This window comes from Panthera tigris, chromosome B2 (assembly GCF_018350195.1).
Source record: "Panthera tigris isolate Pti1 chromosome B2, P.tigris_Pti1_mat1.1, whole genome shotgun sequence".
In the NCBI taxonomy this organism is placed as follows: Eukaryota; Metazoa; Chordata; class Mammalia; order Carnivora; family Felidae; genus Panthera; species Panthera tigris.
The window spans coordinates 143,708,217-143,723,970 of NC_056664.1; the positions used below are offsets into that span (position 1 = coordinate 143,708,217).

General features: G+C 43.4%; 1 protein-coding gene across 2 annotated transcripts in view; it reads right to left on the minus strand.

Moving 5' to 3' along the window:
* PRKN (parkin RBR E3 ubiquitin protein ligase) overlaps positions 1-15,754 on the minus strand; it is a 1,336,804-nt gene that overhangs the window by 24,851 nt on the left and 1,296,199 nt on the right. For both annotated transcript variants that reach the window (XM_042987489.1, XM_007097240.3), the window contains exon 10: positions 13,279-13,362. In XM_042987489.1, the coding sequence (XP_042843423.1) occupies positions 13,279-13,362 (84 nt within the window). The remainder of the gene's footprint in view (positions 1-13,278; positions 13,363-15,754) is intronic.

Sequence of the window (15,754 nt, forward strand, 5' to 3'; positions counted from 1 at the left end):
GAAGTGCTGCATCCGGGCTCAGTGTGAGCTCTTCCTACAGTGACAGCCCCAGAGGAGAAGGAAAGAGTCTGGAGGACAGGAGGGTCCTTGGAGAGACAGGGACATGGTCTGTGTGGTAAGGGTCTGCTTCCCAGTCGTGTCAGAGTGCGTGTGTGTGTGTGTGTGTGTGTGTGTGTGTGCATGCAGGTGTGTGCATGCATGCATGGTTGTGTGCATGCATGTGTGGGTGTGTGCGTGCACGCAGGTGTGGGTGTGTGTGCATGTGCTTGTGTGTGCTTGCATGTGTGGCTGTGTGCGTGCATGTGCGGGTGTGTGCACGCATGCCTTCATTTGGCCTCTGGTGTTGTCTTTCATTTTCTTTCTCTGTAACGCCTGGTATTTTTAGCATTCAGCCTTAAAAATACCCAAAGCCCAAGTTTGACCATTTTGTAGTACTTTACAGCTTATAAAATGATTCACATACATTCTCATTTCATTATTTATAGCGCAGTAGAGCTTGCTGGCCCCATGTGGCAGATGAGGGAAAAATGCTGTTAGAATTTGGGTGACTTGCCTGGGAATGGAGAAAACCGGAGCCCGTTCTTCAGTGTACCAGCCCCGCTCCCCCAGAGCCTACCTTTCACGTGCTGAGCACTGGGGAAATGGGCTACCGAGGGCTGGGGGAGGGGAAGGCCCCTCCTCAGCAACTTTCCAGGAGTGACACGCTGGGACGCACCTGCATAGACCGCAGATGCATCCCAGCCGTTCGCGTCCGCGAGGCCATTCGCATCCGCGAGGCCATGAGGCTGTACGTCCAGACCCTAGGGCTTCAGGGAGGTGGTGATCAATCAAGCTGTTTTGCCTAAACCAACACGTGATTCCGAACTACACTCCTAAATAACCGGGACCTGCACCTCGGGGAGAGTAAGTTTCATCCGGTTCCCAGTTCTAGGGCGGCACTTGTGCAGAAGTAGTAAATGGCCGAGAGATAAGGGCGATGAGATACAGAGGCAAAATATATCCAGGACTCCAGCCTCTCCAGAACCTCCTTGTCTCATTCTCCACCACAGGGAGGCCCCCTCCCAGCCCCTGGCTGTAAACCCTAGGGGGCTGGGGTAGGGATCGTGGCTGGGGGGCCAGCGACTGGACACTATTAATCTTGTGGCTTATCCTTGGCTCCCGCCTCCGCATCCGCTCTAAGGCGCTCTATGCATCCGTTCCTTGGCGGGCTGTTCACCTGTGCTCAGACGTCCAAAGTGAGGTCTCTGTCCCTACACACTCTCTGCTCTTCCTCCAGTGTTTCCTCCTCCAGGTGAGGGCACCACCCTCCACCCAAGTTAGAAATCCAGGCATTGACCAGAACTGCCGCTTCTCTCGTTGCCAAGGCCCACGGACCCTACCTCCAACACCCCCTCTTTTTCTCCTCAGGGGCTGTTCCTGACAGTGCTTCCCAAGTCCCTTCTGGGTGCAAGTCTCAGGGACTCTTTCCCCGGGAAGCTGACCTATGACAGTTGGTACTAGGAGTGGTCCTAGAACACAAATTCTAAAATGGGGGGCGGGGAGGTGGTGGAGGTAGAGACCCACCAGGTGGTGGCCACAAAGGAGGCCTACTGGTGGCAGATGAGCACTGGCCGCTTGGAGGGGGTCCAGAGCTGCAAAGGGCTATGCAAACAGTCTCTGCCACGGAGCCAGGGTATGCAAGGTTTCTGTGGCGGGAAAAGACATCACGCGTTTATTGCAATCACAGTGATTCACGGTGATGGCATCTAGGGCCCTGCAGCCGAAAGTAATGCACCATTTGGAAAAAAGCTCCCTGGCACACTCTTGACCTGTGGGGCTGGTCTAAGCAGCAATCGTTTCGATAGCAAACGGTCAAGTTCGGTAGTTATGGCTTTAGTATGGTATGAAACTAGGGGCCTGGACCATTGGGGACGAAAGGGGTGCGAAAGCCTGGCCCCTCTGGGATGCAGAGCAACTCTGAAGGATCGTCCCAGCTCGTCTTTTCCATCTCAGATTTCATTTCTTCCTGTGACCAATTCCTTGAACGTCTCAGAAGACTAAACGTTATAGCATCCCAACTTCCCGATTCTGCCTCTCAGCATACGATATTTTAATTGTTAGCTTTTTTATGTCACTAGAGTATAAACTGCATAAGATTGGGGGGGGGTGCTCTATTTTGTTTAATGCTGTATCCAAAATACCTGTAGTCTTAATGGTACAGAGTAGATTTCATATAAGTATTTACTGGATATCCCTCTTTTTTCTCATTTTTATTGATTATGAGGAATTAAGACAGCCAAAATAAAATTCCAAGTCATGTAACAGGTGTAACACAAAGGTTGGAGACAAAATTCTACCTGTAGATAGATGTGTTTAATTTTTATGGAGTTAGCTCTCAACACTTAAAAATAAGGATATTTAACATAAACACATGAGTTTCAAACTACCGAAAAATTAATCAATTTGGAAAATCTGGTAATGTTGGTCCCCCATTTCTACTTGGCCAAATTGGCTGGAGCCATGTGCTTCCAATTTTGCACAGACCACCCCCCCTCCCTCCCCTCCTCCGACATAGGCTAGGTGCAATTGTGTTTGCAGAGAGTTGTTTTAATGTGATTTTTTCTTGCTGTATTTGTTTTAAAGGAAAGCTAGAAGAGAAGTAAAATGTGTCTTCATCCTTGTCAACACATGGGAAAGTCCACGAATCTAATCTAATGTATACTACTATGAGTGCCACCTTGGTATAATATTTCACAAGCCAACAATAGCCTACACATATCCCCTTTTCAACATGCAGCGTGACACCAGTTAGAACTATTGATTGTCAACTCTACGACCCTGGGTGTCTCTGTCTCCCTCCCTGTACCTTGCCTATGATCTAAGTATGTGGTATAATGTTGTCAAGAGGCTCGAAATGAGATGGTGTATTTGAAAGTGCTTTGTAGGGGCGTCTGGGTGGCTCGGTCAGTTCAGTGTCCGACTTCAGCTCAGGTCATGATCTCACCATTCGTGGGTTCTAGCCCCGCATTGGGCTTTGTGTTGATAGCTCAGAGCCCGGAGCCTGCTTCGGACTCTTGTGTCTCCCTCTCTCCCTGCCCCTCCCCTGCTTGTGCTCTGTTTCTCTCTCTCTCAAAAATAAATAAACATTAAAACATTTTAAATAAAAAAAGGAAGTGCTTTGTAAATAAGTACTATACGAGTGTACATTATTATTTTTATCCCAGGCAAATTGGAGGTTTATTCTTCTAATTTAGGAGGTAGATGGAGGGAACAGTGTGGTTTGCTGTGGGCAATCTTGTTTTCTCTTACAATTCAAAAGATGGCCAGGACAAAAGCCAACCCGGAAGTTACTGCCCATTCTTTTTAAAAATTTTAAATGATTTATTTTGTTTTATTATATAAAACAAACTTCATTGAGCATTTTAGAGTAAGCTTTTTTCCTGATTTCCTAATTTTTTCCTAATTATGAAAGAAAGTAGCTAGAATTTTTTTGCCTTTGAAAAGACATGAGTGTGTCAGATTTTGCTATGAAAAATATTTTCCATCTGAAAATTTATCTACATAGTGGTTCTCTTTTCAGCTTTATTGAGGTATGATAGAAAAACCAGACTGTAAGATATTTAAAGTATACAACGTGACGATGTGATATATCATACATTGGGCAAGCATTGTCTGCATTGAGTTAACACATCTATGACTTCACACAGTGCTGTGTGTGTGTGTGTGTGTGTGCATATGAGAGAAAGAAAGAGAGAGAGAGAGAGAGAGAACATTTTAGTTCTATTCGCTTGGCAAATTTCAACTACAAAATACAGCGCTGTCAATGATAGTCACCAGGTTATACATGAGATCATTAGTCCTTATTCATCTTATAGTTGGAAGTTTGTATCTTATGTTTCCCTGACAATCACTTTTCTACTCTCTGTTTCTATGAGTTTGACATTTTTTTTTGATTCCACATACATGTGATACCATGAAGTATTTGTCTTTGTCTGGCTTATTTCACTTAGCATAACGCCCTCCAGTTTCATCCACATTGTTGTCAATGACAGACTTGCCTTCTTTTTTAAAGGCTGAGTAACATTCCACATATATCCTTTTATCTGTTGACAGACACTTAGCTTGTTTCCATAATCTTGGCTATTGTGAATAGTACTGCTAGGAACACGAGAGTGCAGATATCTCTTTGAGATGTTGACTTTATATCCTTTGAATATATACTCAGAAGTGAAAATGCTGGATCATACAGTGGTCCTCATTTTAATTGCCTGGGGAATCTCTATTCTGCTTTACATGGTGGTTATGCCAGTTTACATTCCCACCGGCAAGGGTTTCCTTTCCTTCACGTCCTCACTGGCACTTCTTGTGTCCTGTCTTTTTGAGACTAGCCCTCCTAACAGGTGTGCAGTGGTCTCTCGTTGTGGTTTTGATCTGCATTTCCCTGATGATTAATGATGTTGAGCAACTTTTCATGCACTTTTTGGCCATTTGTATGTCTGATTCTTGCATGTTGATTTTATATCCTGCAACTTGGCTGAAATTGTTAGTTCTAACAGCTTTTTGGCACAATCTTTAGGATTTTCTGTATATAGTGTCATGCCATCTGCACATAGAGATGCTACTTCTTCCTTTCCTATTTGGATGCCTTTTATTTATTTTTCTTGGTTAATTGCTCTGGATAGGACTTCCGGTACTAGGCTGAATAAAAGCGATGGGCGTCCTTATCATGTCCCTGATCTTAGAAAAAGAACTTTCAGCTTTTCACCATTGCATACGATTAGCTGTAAGTTTGTCATATATGGCCTTTATTATGTTGAAGTCCGTTCTCTCTATACACAGTTCATTGAGAGTTTTTAATCAGGAATGGATGTTAAATTTTGTCGAATGCTTTTTCTGCATCTATCGAGATGATCATATGATATTTATCCTTCGTTGTTAATGTGCCGCATTATATTCATTGGTGGATGTTGAACCATACTTGCATTCCTGGAATAAATCTACTTGACAATGGTGTAGGATCCTTTTAATACATTGTGGACTTGAATTTGCTAATATTTTGTTGAGGATTTATGGATCTGTGCTCATCAGGGATATTGGTCTATAATTTTCTTTTCTTATAATGTCCTTGTCTGGATTTGGCTTAGGATAATGCTGACCTTGTAAAATGAATTTGAAAGTATTTCTTTTCTATTTTTTGGAAGTGTTTGAGAATAATTGGTGTTAATTCTTCAAATGTTTGTTAGAAGTTGCCACTGAAGCCATCTGATCTTGGACTTTTGTTTGTTGGGAGGTTTTTGATCACTAATTCAATCTTCTTTCTTGTAATTGGTCTGTTCAGATTTTCTGTTTCTTCATGATTCAGTCTTGGTAGGTTGTATGTTTTTTTCTCCGTTTCTTCTAGATTGTCTGATTTGTTCGTGTCTAGTTGTGCATAGTAGTTCCATGATCCTTTGTATTCCTATGGGATCAGTTGTAATGTCTTGTCTCTCTTCTGATTTTATTTGAGAACTTTATTTCTTGCTAATCCTAGTAAAGGCTTGCCAATTTAATTATCTTTTAAAAACAACCCAGCTTTTAATTTTAATGTTTTTCTATTATCTTTTTAGTCTATATGTCATTTATTTTGATCTTTATTATTTCCTTCTCTCTACTCTCATTGGGTTCAGTTTTTTTTTAATTAAAAAAATTTTTATTATTTATTTTTGAGAGAGAGAGACAGAGTAAGCGAGTGAGCAGGGGAGGGGCAGAGAGAAGGGGAGACAGAATCTGAAGCAGGCTCCAGGCTCTAAGCTGTCAGCTCAGTGGGGCTTGAACTCACGAGCCATGAGATAATGACCTGAGCCAAAGTCAGACTCTAGTTAAGAGCCACCCAGGCACCCCAGGCTTAGTTTGCTTGTACTTTTCTAGCTCCTTAATGTGTAAAGTTAGATTGTTTATTTGAGATTGTTGTTGTTTCTTGATGTAGGCTTTTCATTTCAGCTTGAAGAACTCCCTTTAATATTTTTTCTAAGATTGGTCTCATAGTCATGAACTTCTACAGCTTTTGTTTGTCTGGAAAACTCTACCTCTCTTTCAATTCTTTTTATTTTATTTTAATTTTTAAAAAAGTTTGTTTATGTATGTATGTATGTATGTATGTATGTATTTATGTATTTATGTACTTATTTATTTAGAGAGAACAAGTGGGAGAAGGGCAGTGTAGAGCCCGATGTGGGGCTTGAACTCATAAACTGTGAGATCATGACTTGAGCTGAAATCAAGAGGAGGATGCTTAAATGACTGTGCCACCCAAGCATCTCTCTCCTTCCATTATAAAGGACAACTTTGCTATGTAGAGAATTCTTGGGTGGCAGTTTTTTTCTTTCAGTACTTTGAATATATCACTTCACTCCCTTCTGGCTGGCAGTTTCTGCTGAAAAATCTGCTGACAGTCCTATGGGGATTCCCTTGTACATAACAAGTTGCTTTTCTCTTGCTGCTCTTAAAGTTCTCTTCTTGTCTTTAACTTTTGACAATTTAATTACAATGTGTCTCTATGTGGATATCTTTAGATCTTATTTAGTACATTTTGGACTTCTTGGTTTTGGATGTCTGTTTCTTGCCCCAGGTTAGAGAGGTTTTCAGCTATTATTTTTTTTGTATAAGCGTTCTGACTCTTTCTCTCTTCTTCTCCTTGGACCCCTATAATTTGGATATTGGTCTCCTTGATAGTGTCCCGTAAGTCCTTCATGCTATCTTCATTTTTAAAATTTTTTCTTTTTGCTGCCCTGATTGGATGAGTTCCACTGGCCTGTCTTTGAGCTTACTGACTTTCTTCCACTTCATCTAGCCTGCTGTTGAATCTGTCTAGTGTATTTTTCAGGTCAGTTATTGTATTCTTCGGTTCTGTGACTTCTGTTTGGTACTTTCTTATATTTTATGTCTCTGTTGGAATTCTGTTTTGTTCATGCTTTGATCTCTTGACCTTGGTGAGCATCTTCATGACTGTTATTTTGAACTCTTTATCAGCTAAATCACTTATCTCTGTTTCACTAAGATTTGTTTCTGGAGATTTACCTTGTTCTTTTGTTTGGAACATATTCCTCCATTTATTTTCCTTGATTCTCTGTGTTGGTTTTTGTGCATTAAACAGCCACCTCTCCCAGTCTTAACAGAGTTCTCATGCAGGAGATGAGCCTCACCAATTAACTCGGCCCAAGCTCCTAGCTGTCTCTGAAGTTTTTGTGATTGTCCAGGTCTCCTTCTTTGTTCTTAGCAGCTTCCAGTAGTTGAGGCTATGTCGAGACCTGTCAGGATACCGAAGGGGAGGACGGCATTCGGCATCTAGATGCAGGCTGATTAGAAGTGGGACCCTCAGGCAGCAGATGGGAAAGTAGGTAGTTAGTTAAGTCCCTTTCCAGGGAGAATCTGGGAGATGAATGTTTTTGCTTGCTCCTTCCACGTTGAGCCCAGGTATACAGCCACAGAGTGGTGGTGGTGCTCCTGCACCTGTTACAAACTATTTCTTTGTTTGCTATAGTCTTGTAGGAATTGTGAATGCAAACTCCCTTGGCTATTGAAGCCAGGCGATAAATCTAAGTGCCCATCTTTCAGGTGGAAGCTGTAAAAACTGGGGTGCCAGATGTATGTACAAGCTCCTTCCAAAGAGTTACTGGCAACTTGGTTCTATTATTGGAGCAGGCTGAAGGGAGAGGGTGGGAAAGGCATCTGCTGGCTTCCCTTGTCTTTGGGGAAGAGTGCAGCCAGTCCTTAGATGCCTGCTAAAATAGAAGCCTGGCTCTTGGGTGGCAACTTTTAAAGTATTTTGATAAATCCCTTTCAGGGAAAGATGGGAGATAGTGTTTTTTTGCCTGCTTCTTCTGTGCTGGGCTCTGGGGGGATAGCCAGCTAAGAAGCGCTTCTTTGTTTGCTATAGTCCTGTGGGACTCCTGAATGGAAGTCTCTTTGGCTCTCAGAGCCAGGGATCGGAGCCCCATCCCTTGGGCCATGAAAGTCAGGGTGCAGATGTGCTCACAAGCTCCTTCCAAGAGGACACAGGTGCCTTGTGGTGGATGTGAGGGAGAAGGTGAGAGAGGTGTCCTCTTGCTTCCCTGGTCTTTGGGGAGGAATGCAGCCAACTGCTAGTGCCTGCTAAATTAGAAGCCTGGTCCAGAGACAGCAGCTTTCAAAGTATGCAGGCAAACCTCCTTCACGGAAAGGGTGGAAGGTGGGCACTTTTGCCTCCCTCTGTGCTGAGTCTTGTGGGGATAGATGTGGTGCTTGTGGTGTGCCCCTGTAGGAATTGCTTCTGTGTTTGCTATAGTCTTGTGGGTCTCATTATTATCAGCCTTGTTGGCTGCAGAGCCAGGTGTTTGGCACCCAGTCTTAACAGTGGGGGTGCTAGATGTGGGGTCAAAACCCTTTGCTACTCTGCGAGAAGCAGGGGGTGGGGGCTTTCATCCTGAATGGCACAGTGCCAGTAGTGGGGTTCATGACAAGAGTGTGTCTCAGCCTCCCCATTTTGATGTGGGTATTTTCTCATTCATCTGATAGACAGGAGTCACTTGGCTAATTTCTAGATCTTTTTCAGAGGGCATTACTCCAGGTTTGATGCATCTATGGGGGTTGGGAGCTCAGGATCCTCCTATGTCACCATCTTGGATGACTTCTCTCCACTCATTCTTGTAGAGTGCTTGCCCAGCTTCATGGTGAGAAGGGAGGGTTGGGGATGAAGGAAGGAGTTGTCATTCTTTCAACAAGCACTTAATGAGTACCTACTATATCGTAGACATCCTAGGCACTGGAGCTAAAAAAATAGATACAAACCTTGCATTAGCAAAGCTCATAATTTTAGTGAAGAGACAGGGAAACAATATTTCAGTGTGATGAATGTGTAACAGAAGTATGTACAGTTGTCTGAAAGCTTCAAGGAGGTTGTAGCGTGGGCAGATGGGTTCACGCAGCAGGTGATGTGTGATCTGGGTCTTGAAGGTTGAGTAGGAGCTTGGCAGGAAGGGATGGGCACACTCCCTTTAGACACTGTAGATTTATTACTCAGAAAGAGTGCTCACTGTTCCTGAACCATTTTGATCAGGTGATGCCACTGAAAATGATTTCCTTTGCGTCTTTGGATAATGCCATTAAAAATCTAGAAATCTCAGTTTGCCTTCCTGTTGAATAGGGAGAGTAACATCTACTACTTAGAACCACTGGGGGGAATGAATCAATTTCTGTGGTTTGCAAGAGCAAGTGTTTACTTATTAGAAAGCCTCCAGAGGGAATTTGTGGAAGGGGACGGAGCATGAGGAGGAGAACAACCAGGCAAGAACAAGGAAAAGCAAATGGGACTGGACTCTCATTAGCTTGTGACGGATCGATCTTCTGTCACTGATTTCCCAAATGCCCAGCAGTTTTGACCTAAAGTGTGTTCAATATTTTAAAACCAATTTAAAACCAATTTTTGAGTTTGCTTTAAAAAAATTATTACATTAATCAAAAAGTGCATTAAGTTTAGGGTCAAGCAGCCCAACTGATGGAAAAAGCCTGACTGGGCCCCGGGAGACATGGGCTTGCCTGGCTGGGTAATGTAATATCAAAGTCCAGAAACCACTCAGCTTTCAAGGGAGAGCAGTGGACAGTGGCCACAAATGCTGAAAGGAAACACCTTATAAGCGAATTGAACCAGAAGGAAATGTGAAGAGGGTTAATGAGAGTATTTTGTTTGTATTAGCAGACTTTATCCATGAGGCTGCATCCAAAGCCTTCAGTCCCAAGAAGGGAGCTGCAATTAGATTTCTGTGGTTGGATGTGTAGCGTGTCCTCTTTCAAAGATTTCGTGTCTGTGGAATTGCAGAGGTGATCCACCTGGAGATCACTCCCATTTGAGCGAAATACAGGAACAGAAAACAAGCTGGCCCTATTAGAATAGAAGTCCTCTTTTCTCTTAGTGAATGGAATTGGGTCTTTTAGTTTGATGAAATAGTTCATTTGGTTCATTTCTTTCCAGGCCCAGGAGGAGCTACGATTGAAATCGAGAGGTTTTGGAGACGTGGTAAATCAGATCATAGGAATACACTGGTCATTCTGCATTCTTTCCCCTCCCCTCTTCTGCACCTGGAAGGCTGGCTCATTCGGACAGGCTGTGTCCCTTGGACCCCCTCGAGGCTGACTTTCGGTTGGGTGTGGCCAATGGGAGACATTAGCAAGAGATCAGAGGACGGGAGAGAGAAATGGAGATGTCCCTTCATTCCCTTCCTGCTGGGGGCCCACCTCTGTCAATGCTGGACCCTCTGTGATTACACCTCCTGCCAAGAGGCCCCGCCTCCGTGGCTCCAGCTCACAGGATTATTTCCTGTGTGACACCATTCCCTCCTCTTGTCCCTTCAGAGTTAGGGGCTCATGGCTCCTCACTGATGCTGCACTTCGAGGCCCTCCACATTGTTTGGGGCTCTTGTGACCTTTCCCCACCTCTGTAGGCCATCCATGACCTTTCAGTTAAAGTCTCTTCATGTGCCCATCTGAGCTGAATTCTCTTTCCTGTAGGACCTGAATAAATCGGACGTATGGAAAAAGGGCAGCAAAACCCCAAGAAGTTGCCTTCTGTCCTCAGACAACAGTGGACGGACAGGCTCTTCCAGCTTGGTTGGTCAATTTGCTTTGTTTTCAAATAAGGGGAATATGAGGTTTGCCTAGGAGTGCGAACAAGGCAGGGAGGAGCCTCATTTCAGGGACGTCTTATTTCAGGGCCCCCTCTTCTTGGATTCTTTCCTGCACATCTCTGTCCTAAATTAATGATTCTTCTTCTGAATTCCTGTTATAATGACTGTTGGTGCAGCCAACAATCTCACCTCTGTGACAGCAGGTACTTCATCTCCAGAGCCTAGCATGAAGTCTAACGGATTATAGGTGTTTAATACATATTCGTTGAATAAATGAAAGAATGTATTTTTCTTTTTAGAAGCCACAGTCATTCAGCAAACATCTATGAAATATCTGTGCACCAGATAAAATTTTTGCCTCCGTATCTTTGTCCATGCAGTGTTTTTGCTGGAATGTTCTTTATCATCCTTCTCCCACTGTCCTTTTGACACTCTTACCCACCTTCTATGACCTTTCTGGGGAAGTGTTATGCAAAGCTAAAGATTTCCTGAACTTTGTTGTAGCACATTACTATTATTATATATTTTTCTGTAAGTCTCCCCTATGACTCCCTCATGTGCTTATCTGCACAATATACTGAAAAGAAATACTTATCTGCAGTTTTCCAGCAGGATGTCTGGTGCATACAAATGCTGGGCTTAATGTTTGCTAATGGGTGGTCTTTGCAGACACAGGCCCCTAGGTACTGGTCATCTATGCTTCAGCCCAGCTCTAACTTTCTTTCTCCCACTTTCCTGAGTTGAACATTAATGCTTTAATAGTTTAAAAATTTGGGGGGGGGGGAGGAGGGCTACCTCAATCTTTAACACCAAGGTTGGTTAGTTCTTCTTGAATGAATAATGAAGGGAATTATCTAGTGCGTCTGGCACTTGGACAACTATAGGTTAATGTGTTCTCTTCTTCACCCTACTTCTACTGTTTTCCAATAAGTGGACATTAAGGTATCACTTCTTAGAAGGCTTTGTGCATGTTTGCGGTCATAGGAGCCCAGGGATATAAGTTGCTAGACCAAACCCATTTCTTAGAGCCTCAGTCTAGGCTAGCTCTTCTGGGCTACCATGGTCCTGAGGCAGGGGAGTCTCAGGATCAATATTATTCCTGACATCAGTATGCAGCGAGCTGGTATTTGAATGCCCCTGAGCTAAAATAAAATCAACAGAAAGAGCATTTGCTGCCTCTGTTGCAGAAATGGCAGTTCAGATCTAAATCTCCCCATAGGCTCATAGCCAACATTTTAGAAGCTGATAAGAAGACCTGAGTTCACTAATTATGTTTATTTGGTTGTGCTAATATTAGTAAATAAATCCACATAATGCCTTACAAAGATATACTTCTTTATGCTCTGATTTTAGAATATTCAGATATTTTGATGATTTTTTTTTTGATGTTTATTGTTTTCGAGAGAGAGTGCAAGTGGGGGAGGGGCAGAGAAAGAGAGGGAGAGAAGATCTGAAGCAGGGTCACGTGGTAACAGCAGAGTGCACGATGCGATGCAGGGCTCGAACTCATGAACTGTGAGATCATGACCTGAGCTGAAGTCAGACGCTTAACCCACTGAGCCACCCAGGTACCCCAGAACATTCAGATATTTAAATTTTTCTACTGTAGAATTGAAATGTTCTGAAATTTCTATGTCTGTTTCTGAGGTTCCTGTCAATAAAGTAACTAAAAGATTTATCCGGATACGTTTAATGTTTAAAACCTTGTTAACATCTATATCAGTAGAAAAATAATGAGTAAATTCATCAACTGTGCTGAAATTTTATTCCTTTCCTCTAAGGTTTGGTTGATCATAATTAATAAATAAAAGAAAATGTATTTGCATTTCCCCAAGCCTGATATAGCAGATTGGAGAGTAAGGCTCAGTAAACACATTCTTTACCTAATCAAGACTGAAATACAATTTAGCATAGTTCATGATATTGCTAAAAAACAGTAATATTCTTGCATCATAGAATACTTCTATGCATATCATAGTTTCACCAAATATTTTAAACAAGACATTTTTGAAAAAAAGATATAAATGTAGGGTTAATATTGCTTGATCTGATTTGGAAATTGTTAAATTGTTTGTTCCTCTAAAGTCTCCTCTCATCACGCTATTTTCCTTTTCCCTATTCCATATACCCCTAGGGAAAAACTATTATGAAAGTATGGACATATCCCAGTGGCCATCTACAGCCCTACCCTGAGGAGGTGGTTGGTTCTGGAAGGACTTTGAGGGTGGAGTAGCCAGAGCCACATCCCATGGTTGTTGGCTACTTACTCTGGTTTGGGGTTTATATCTTATCTTATCTTATCTTATCTTATCTTATCTTATCTTATCTTATAATTTTTTAAATGTAATTTATTGTCAAGTTAGCTAACATACAGTGTATACAGTGTGCTCTTGGTTTCAGGGGTAGATTCCCATGATTCATCGCTCCCAGTGCTCATCCCAGCAAGTGCCCTCCTCAATGCCCATCACCCATTTCCCTCTCCCCCCCCCCCCCATCAACCCTCAGTTTGTTCTCTGTATTTAAGAGTCTCTTGTGGTTTGACAACCTCTCTGTTTGAAACTATTTTTTTAAAGACTGAAACCCTCCCTGGGCTTCAGGAAGCAGCTCTTGTCTCTCCTCCATATCCTGAGCCCTGTTTTATGGCAGGAAGAGGTCACTATACCTGAGAAACTGCTCCTGAGGCTTCAAACAGGGTGCTGCATTCACCTTCATGGTATGTTTCCTTACAGTCCCGGCAAAAGACGAACTGCAGAAGAACACATGTGTTAGGGACGGGCTTGTGGGCTGCATCTGGACATAACATGTTTTCCCTTTTCCAAGCTCATTGGATTCATTCCTCTGACGTGTGTGATGGCTTCTGAGCCAGATCACTTTTTGCAAAGAGGAAACAAAGTTATATTTTGATGGTATTGTTAATTCTTTACTAAACAATGTTCCAAGCACTATAGCAGGGTTTCAAAGATGCATGAGTCATGTTTCCTTTCTTCGAGATGTTTCCAGTCTGGCAGAAAAGATAACAATGCAGATAAATATCTGTAGGAAAGTGTTTTTGGTGTTAGTTATTCAAGAATTTCACATCTAGGGGTGCCTGGATGGCTCAGTTGGTTGAGTGTCTGACTCTTGGTTTTGGCTCAGGTTATGATCTCATGGTTTGTGAGTTCCAGCCCCACGTTGGACTCTGAGCTGACAGCGCGGAGCCTGCTTGGGATCCTCTCTCTGCCCCTCCCCTGCTTGTTCTCTCTCTCTCTCTCTCTCTCAAAATACATAAATAAACTTAAAAAGAAAGAATTTCACATCTGGTATCTGTTTACATACATAGTGGATTTCTATGTTCATATTAATGGACTTGGTTTTGCAATGACAGCCTATAATGGAAAGAAGAAATAAATGGTGTCCCCTGAAAATTCATATGGTGAAGTCTTGACACCCAGGACCTCGGGGTGTGATTGCATTTGGAAATAGGGTCTTTGAAGAGGTAAGTAAGGTAAAATGAAGTCATTAGAGTGGCCCTCATCTTACGTGACTGGTCTTTATGAGAGGAGATTAGGACACAGACACACACAGGGGCTGAGAGACACAAGGACACAGTGAGAATGTGGCCATCTGCAAGTCAAGGAGAGAGGCCTCAGTAGAAACCAAGGGGCTTGTTCTGGGACTTCTAACCTGCAGGACTGTCTCTCACAGTTTTCTTCAAGAGTTTTTGTTGTTTGAGGCCCCCAGACCAGGGTGCTTTGTTATGGTGGCTGTAGGAAGCCAATGCTTAGTCTGGAGAGGATCTCCTCACCTGGTGATAGTGCTCCAGGGAATGGATGAGATCTGGGGACCAACCAACTGCCCTCTACCGTTCATCTGCAGGGAAGGAAGCTATGCAAGTGAATGCTGGAAAAGGAGGCTGTCCTGCTAGCATCTGGCATCAGTAGACCCTTCTAGAACTACTTCACCGTCACCCGCCATGCTCCAGAGGTTGTGGCTAAGGGTGTGGGCTCTGCAGTCAGACACACGGGATTGAAGTCATCATCCCATCGCCTGTCCATGAAGATACCTTGGGAAGCCACCTTGTCACCTGGGCCTCAGTTATCCTTTGAAAACCCAGGATAACACTGGTAACTATCTCCTCTGATCACTGGAAGAGGTAGGTGAGATAATACGTGCTAACTGGTACACAAGATGTTCTAACTGTTACACAGATAACGGCCAGGGACTGCTTTTCCCTGACCCCATTTCACAGCTGAAGAAGGAATTGCTTTACTAGAAAACAGGTTCCCTTCAGCCAACATTCTCTACCTCGCTGGAGAGAAACAGGTCTCACAAAAGAACCAGTGTGATTAATGAGCATGGTGTGTGGGCAGTGGTGGTGATTTTATAGCATGGGCCCCGGATGAGCGGGTATTCCTCCCATGGAGAGGTGGGTTTGATGTCTCTTCTGCTTAGATATGGATGTGCTCACTACTTGACCAATAGCACATGGTGGAAGCGATGGTGTGCCGCTTTCTGGGCCCAGGCCTTAAGAAACTGGAAGCTTCCTCTCATGTGAGTGGCTCATGAGAGGCTCATGTACAGAGGAACCAAAGCCCTTGGCCAAGAGAATTGGCTGAGTGCAGACGGCCAGCATCAACTTGCCAGCCGTACGTCTGAGCCATATTTCCAGGGGATCTTCCAGCCCCTGGATGAGTTGGCCCAGGTGACCCCATGTGGAACAGAGACACATTGGCTTTACAGGACACTGCCCAAATTACAGCCTTGTGGGGGGAAAGAGAATATAGGAAAATCGATAACTGATATAGTAATGGCACTGAGAATCTGGAGGACTCAAGAAAGTCCTGGATGCTTAAAGTTCTCAAATGACTATTCTATAGCATGAGCCAGGAAGTTGGCACAATTTTGCTTCAGATAAGACTGATGTGAACTGATAAACAAAATCACAAACAGGATACAGAAAAGTCCAGCTTTATGCTGCAGTACATCGTCATCCCTCCTTGCCTCAAAAACAGCCCGTCCAAGGCAATTTTCCTTCATGCTGTCTTCACCACAGAAACAGATTTCCCTCCTTCCCCACATCCAATTTCTTGTTTTAACCCCTCGTCTGAAAATCGTCTTAATCTCAGCACATACCAAACCAGAAAGGCAAGTATTTTATA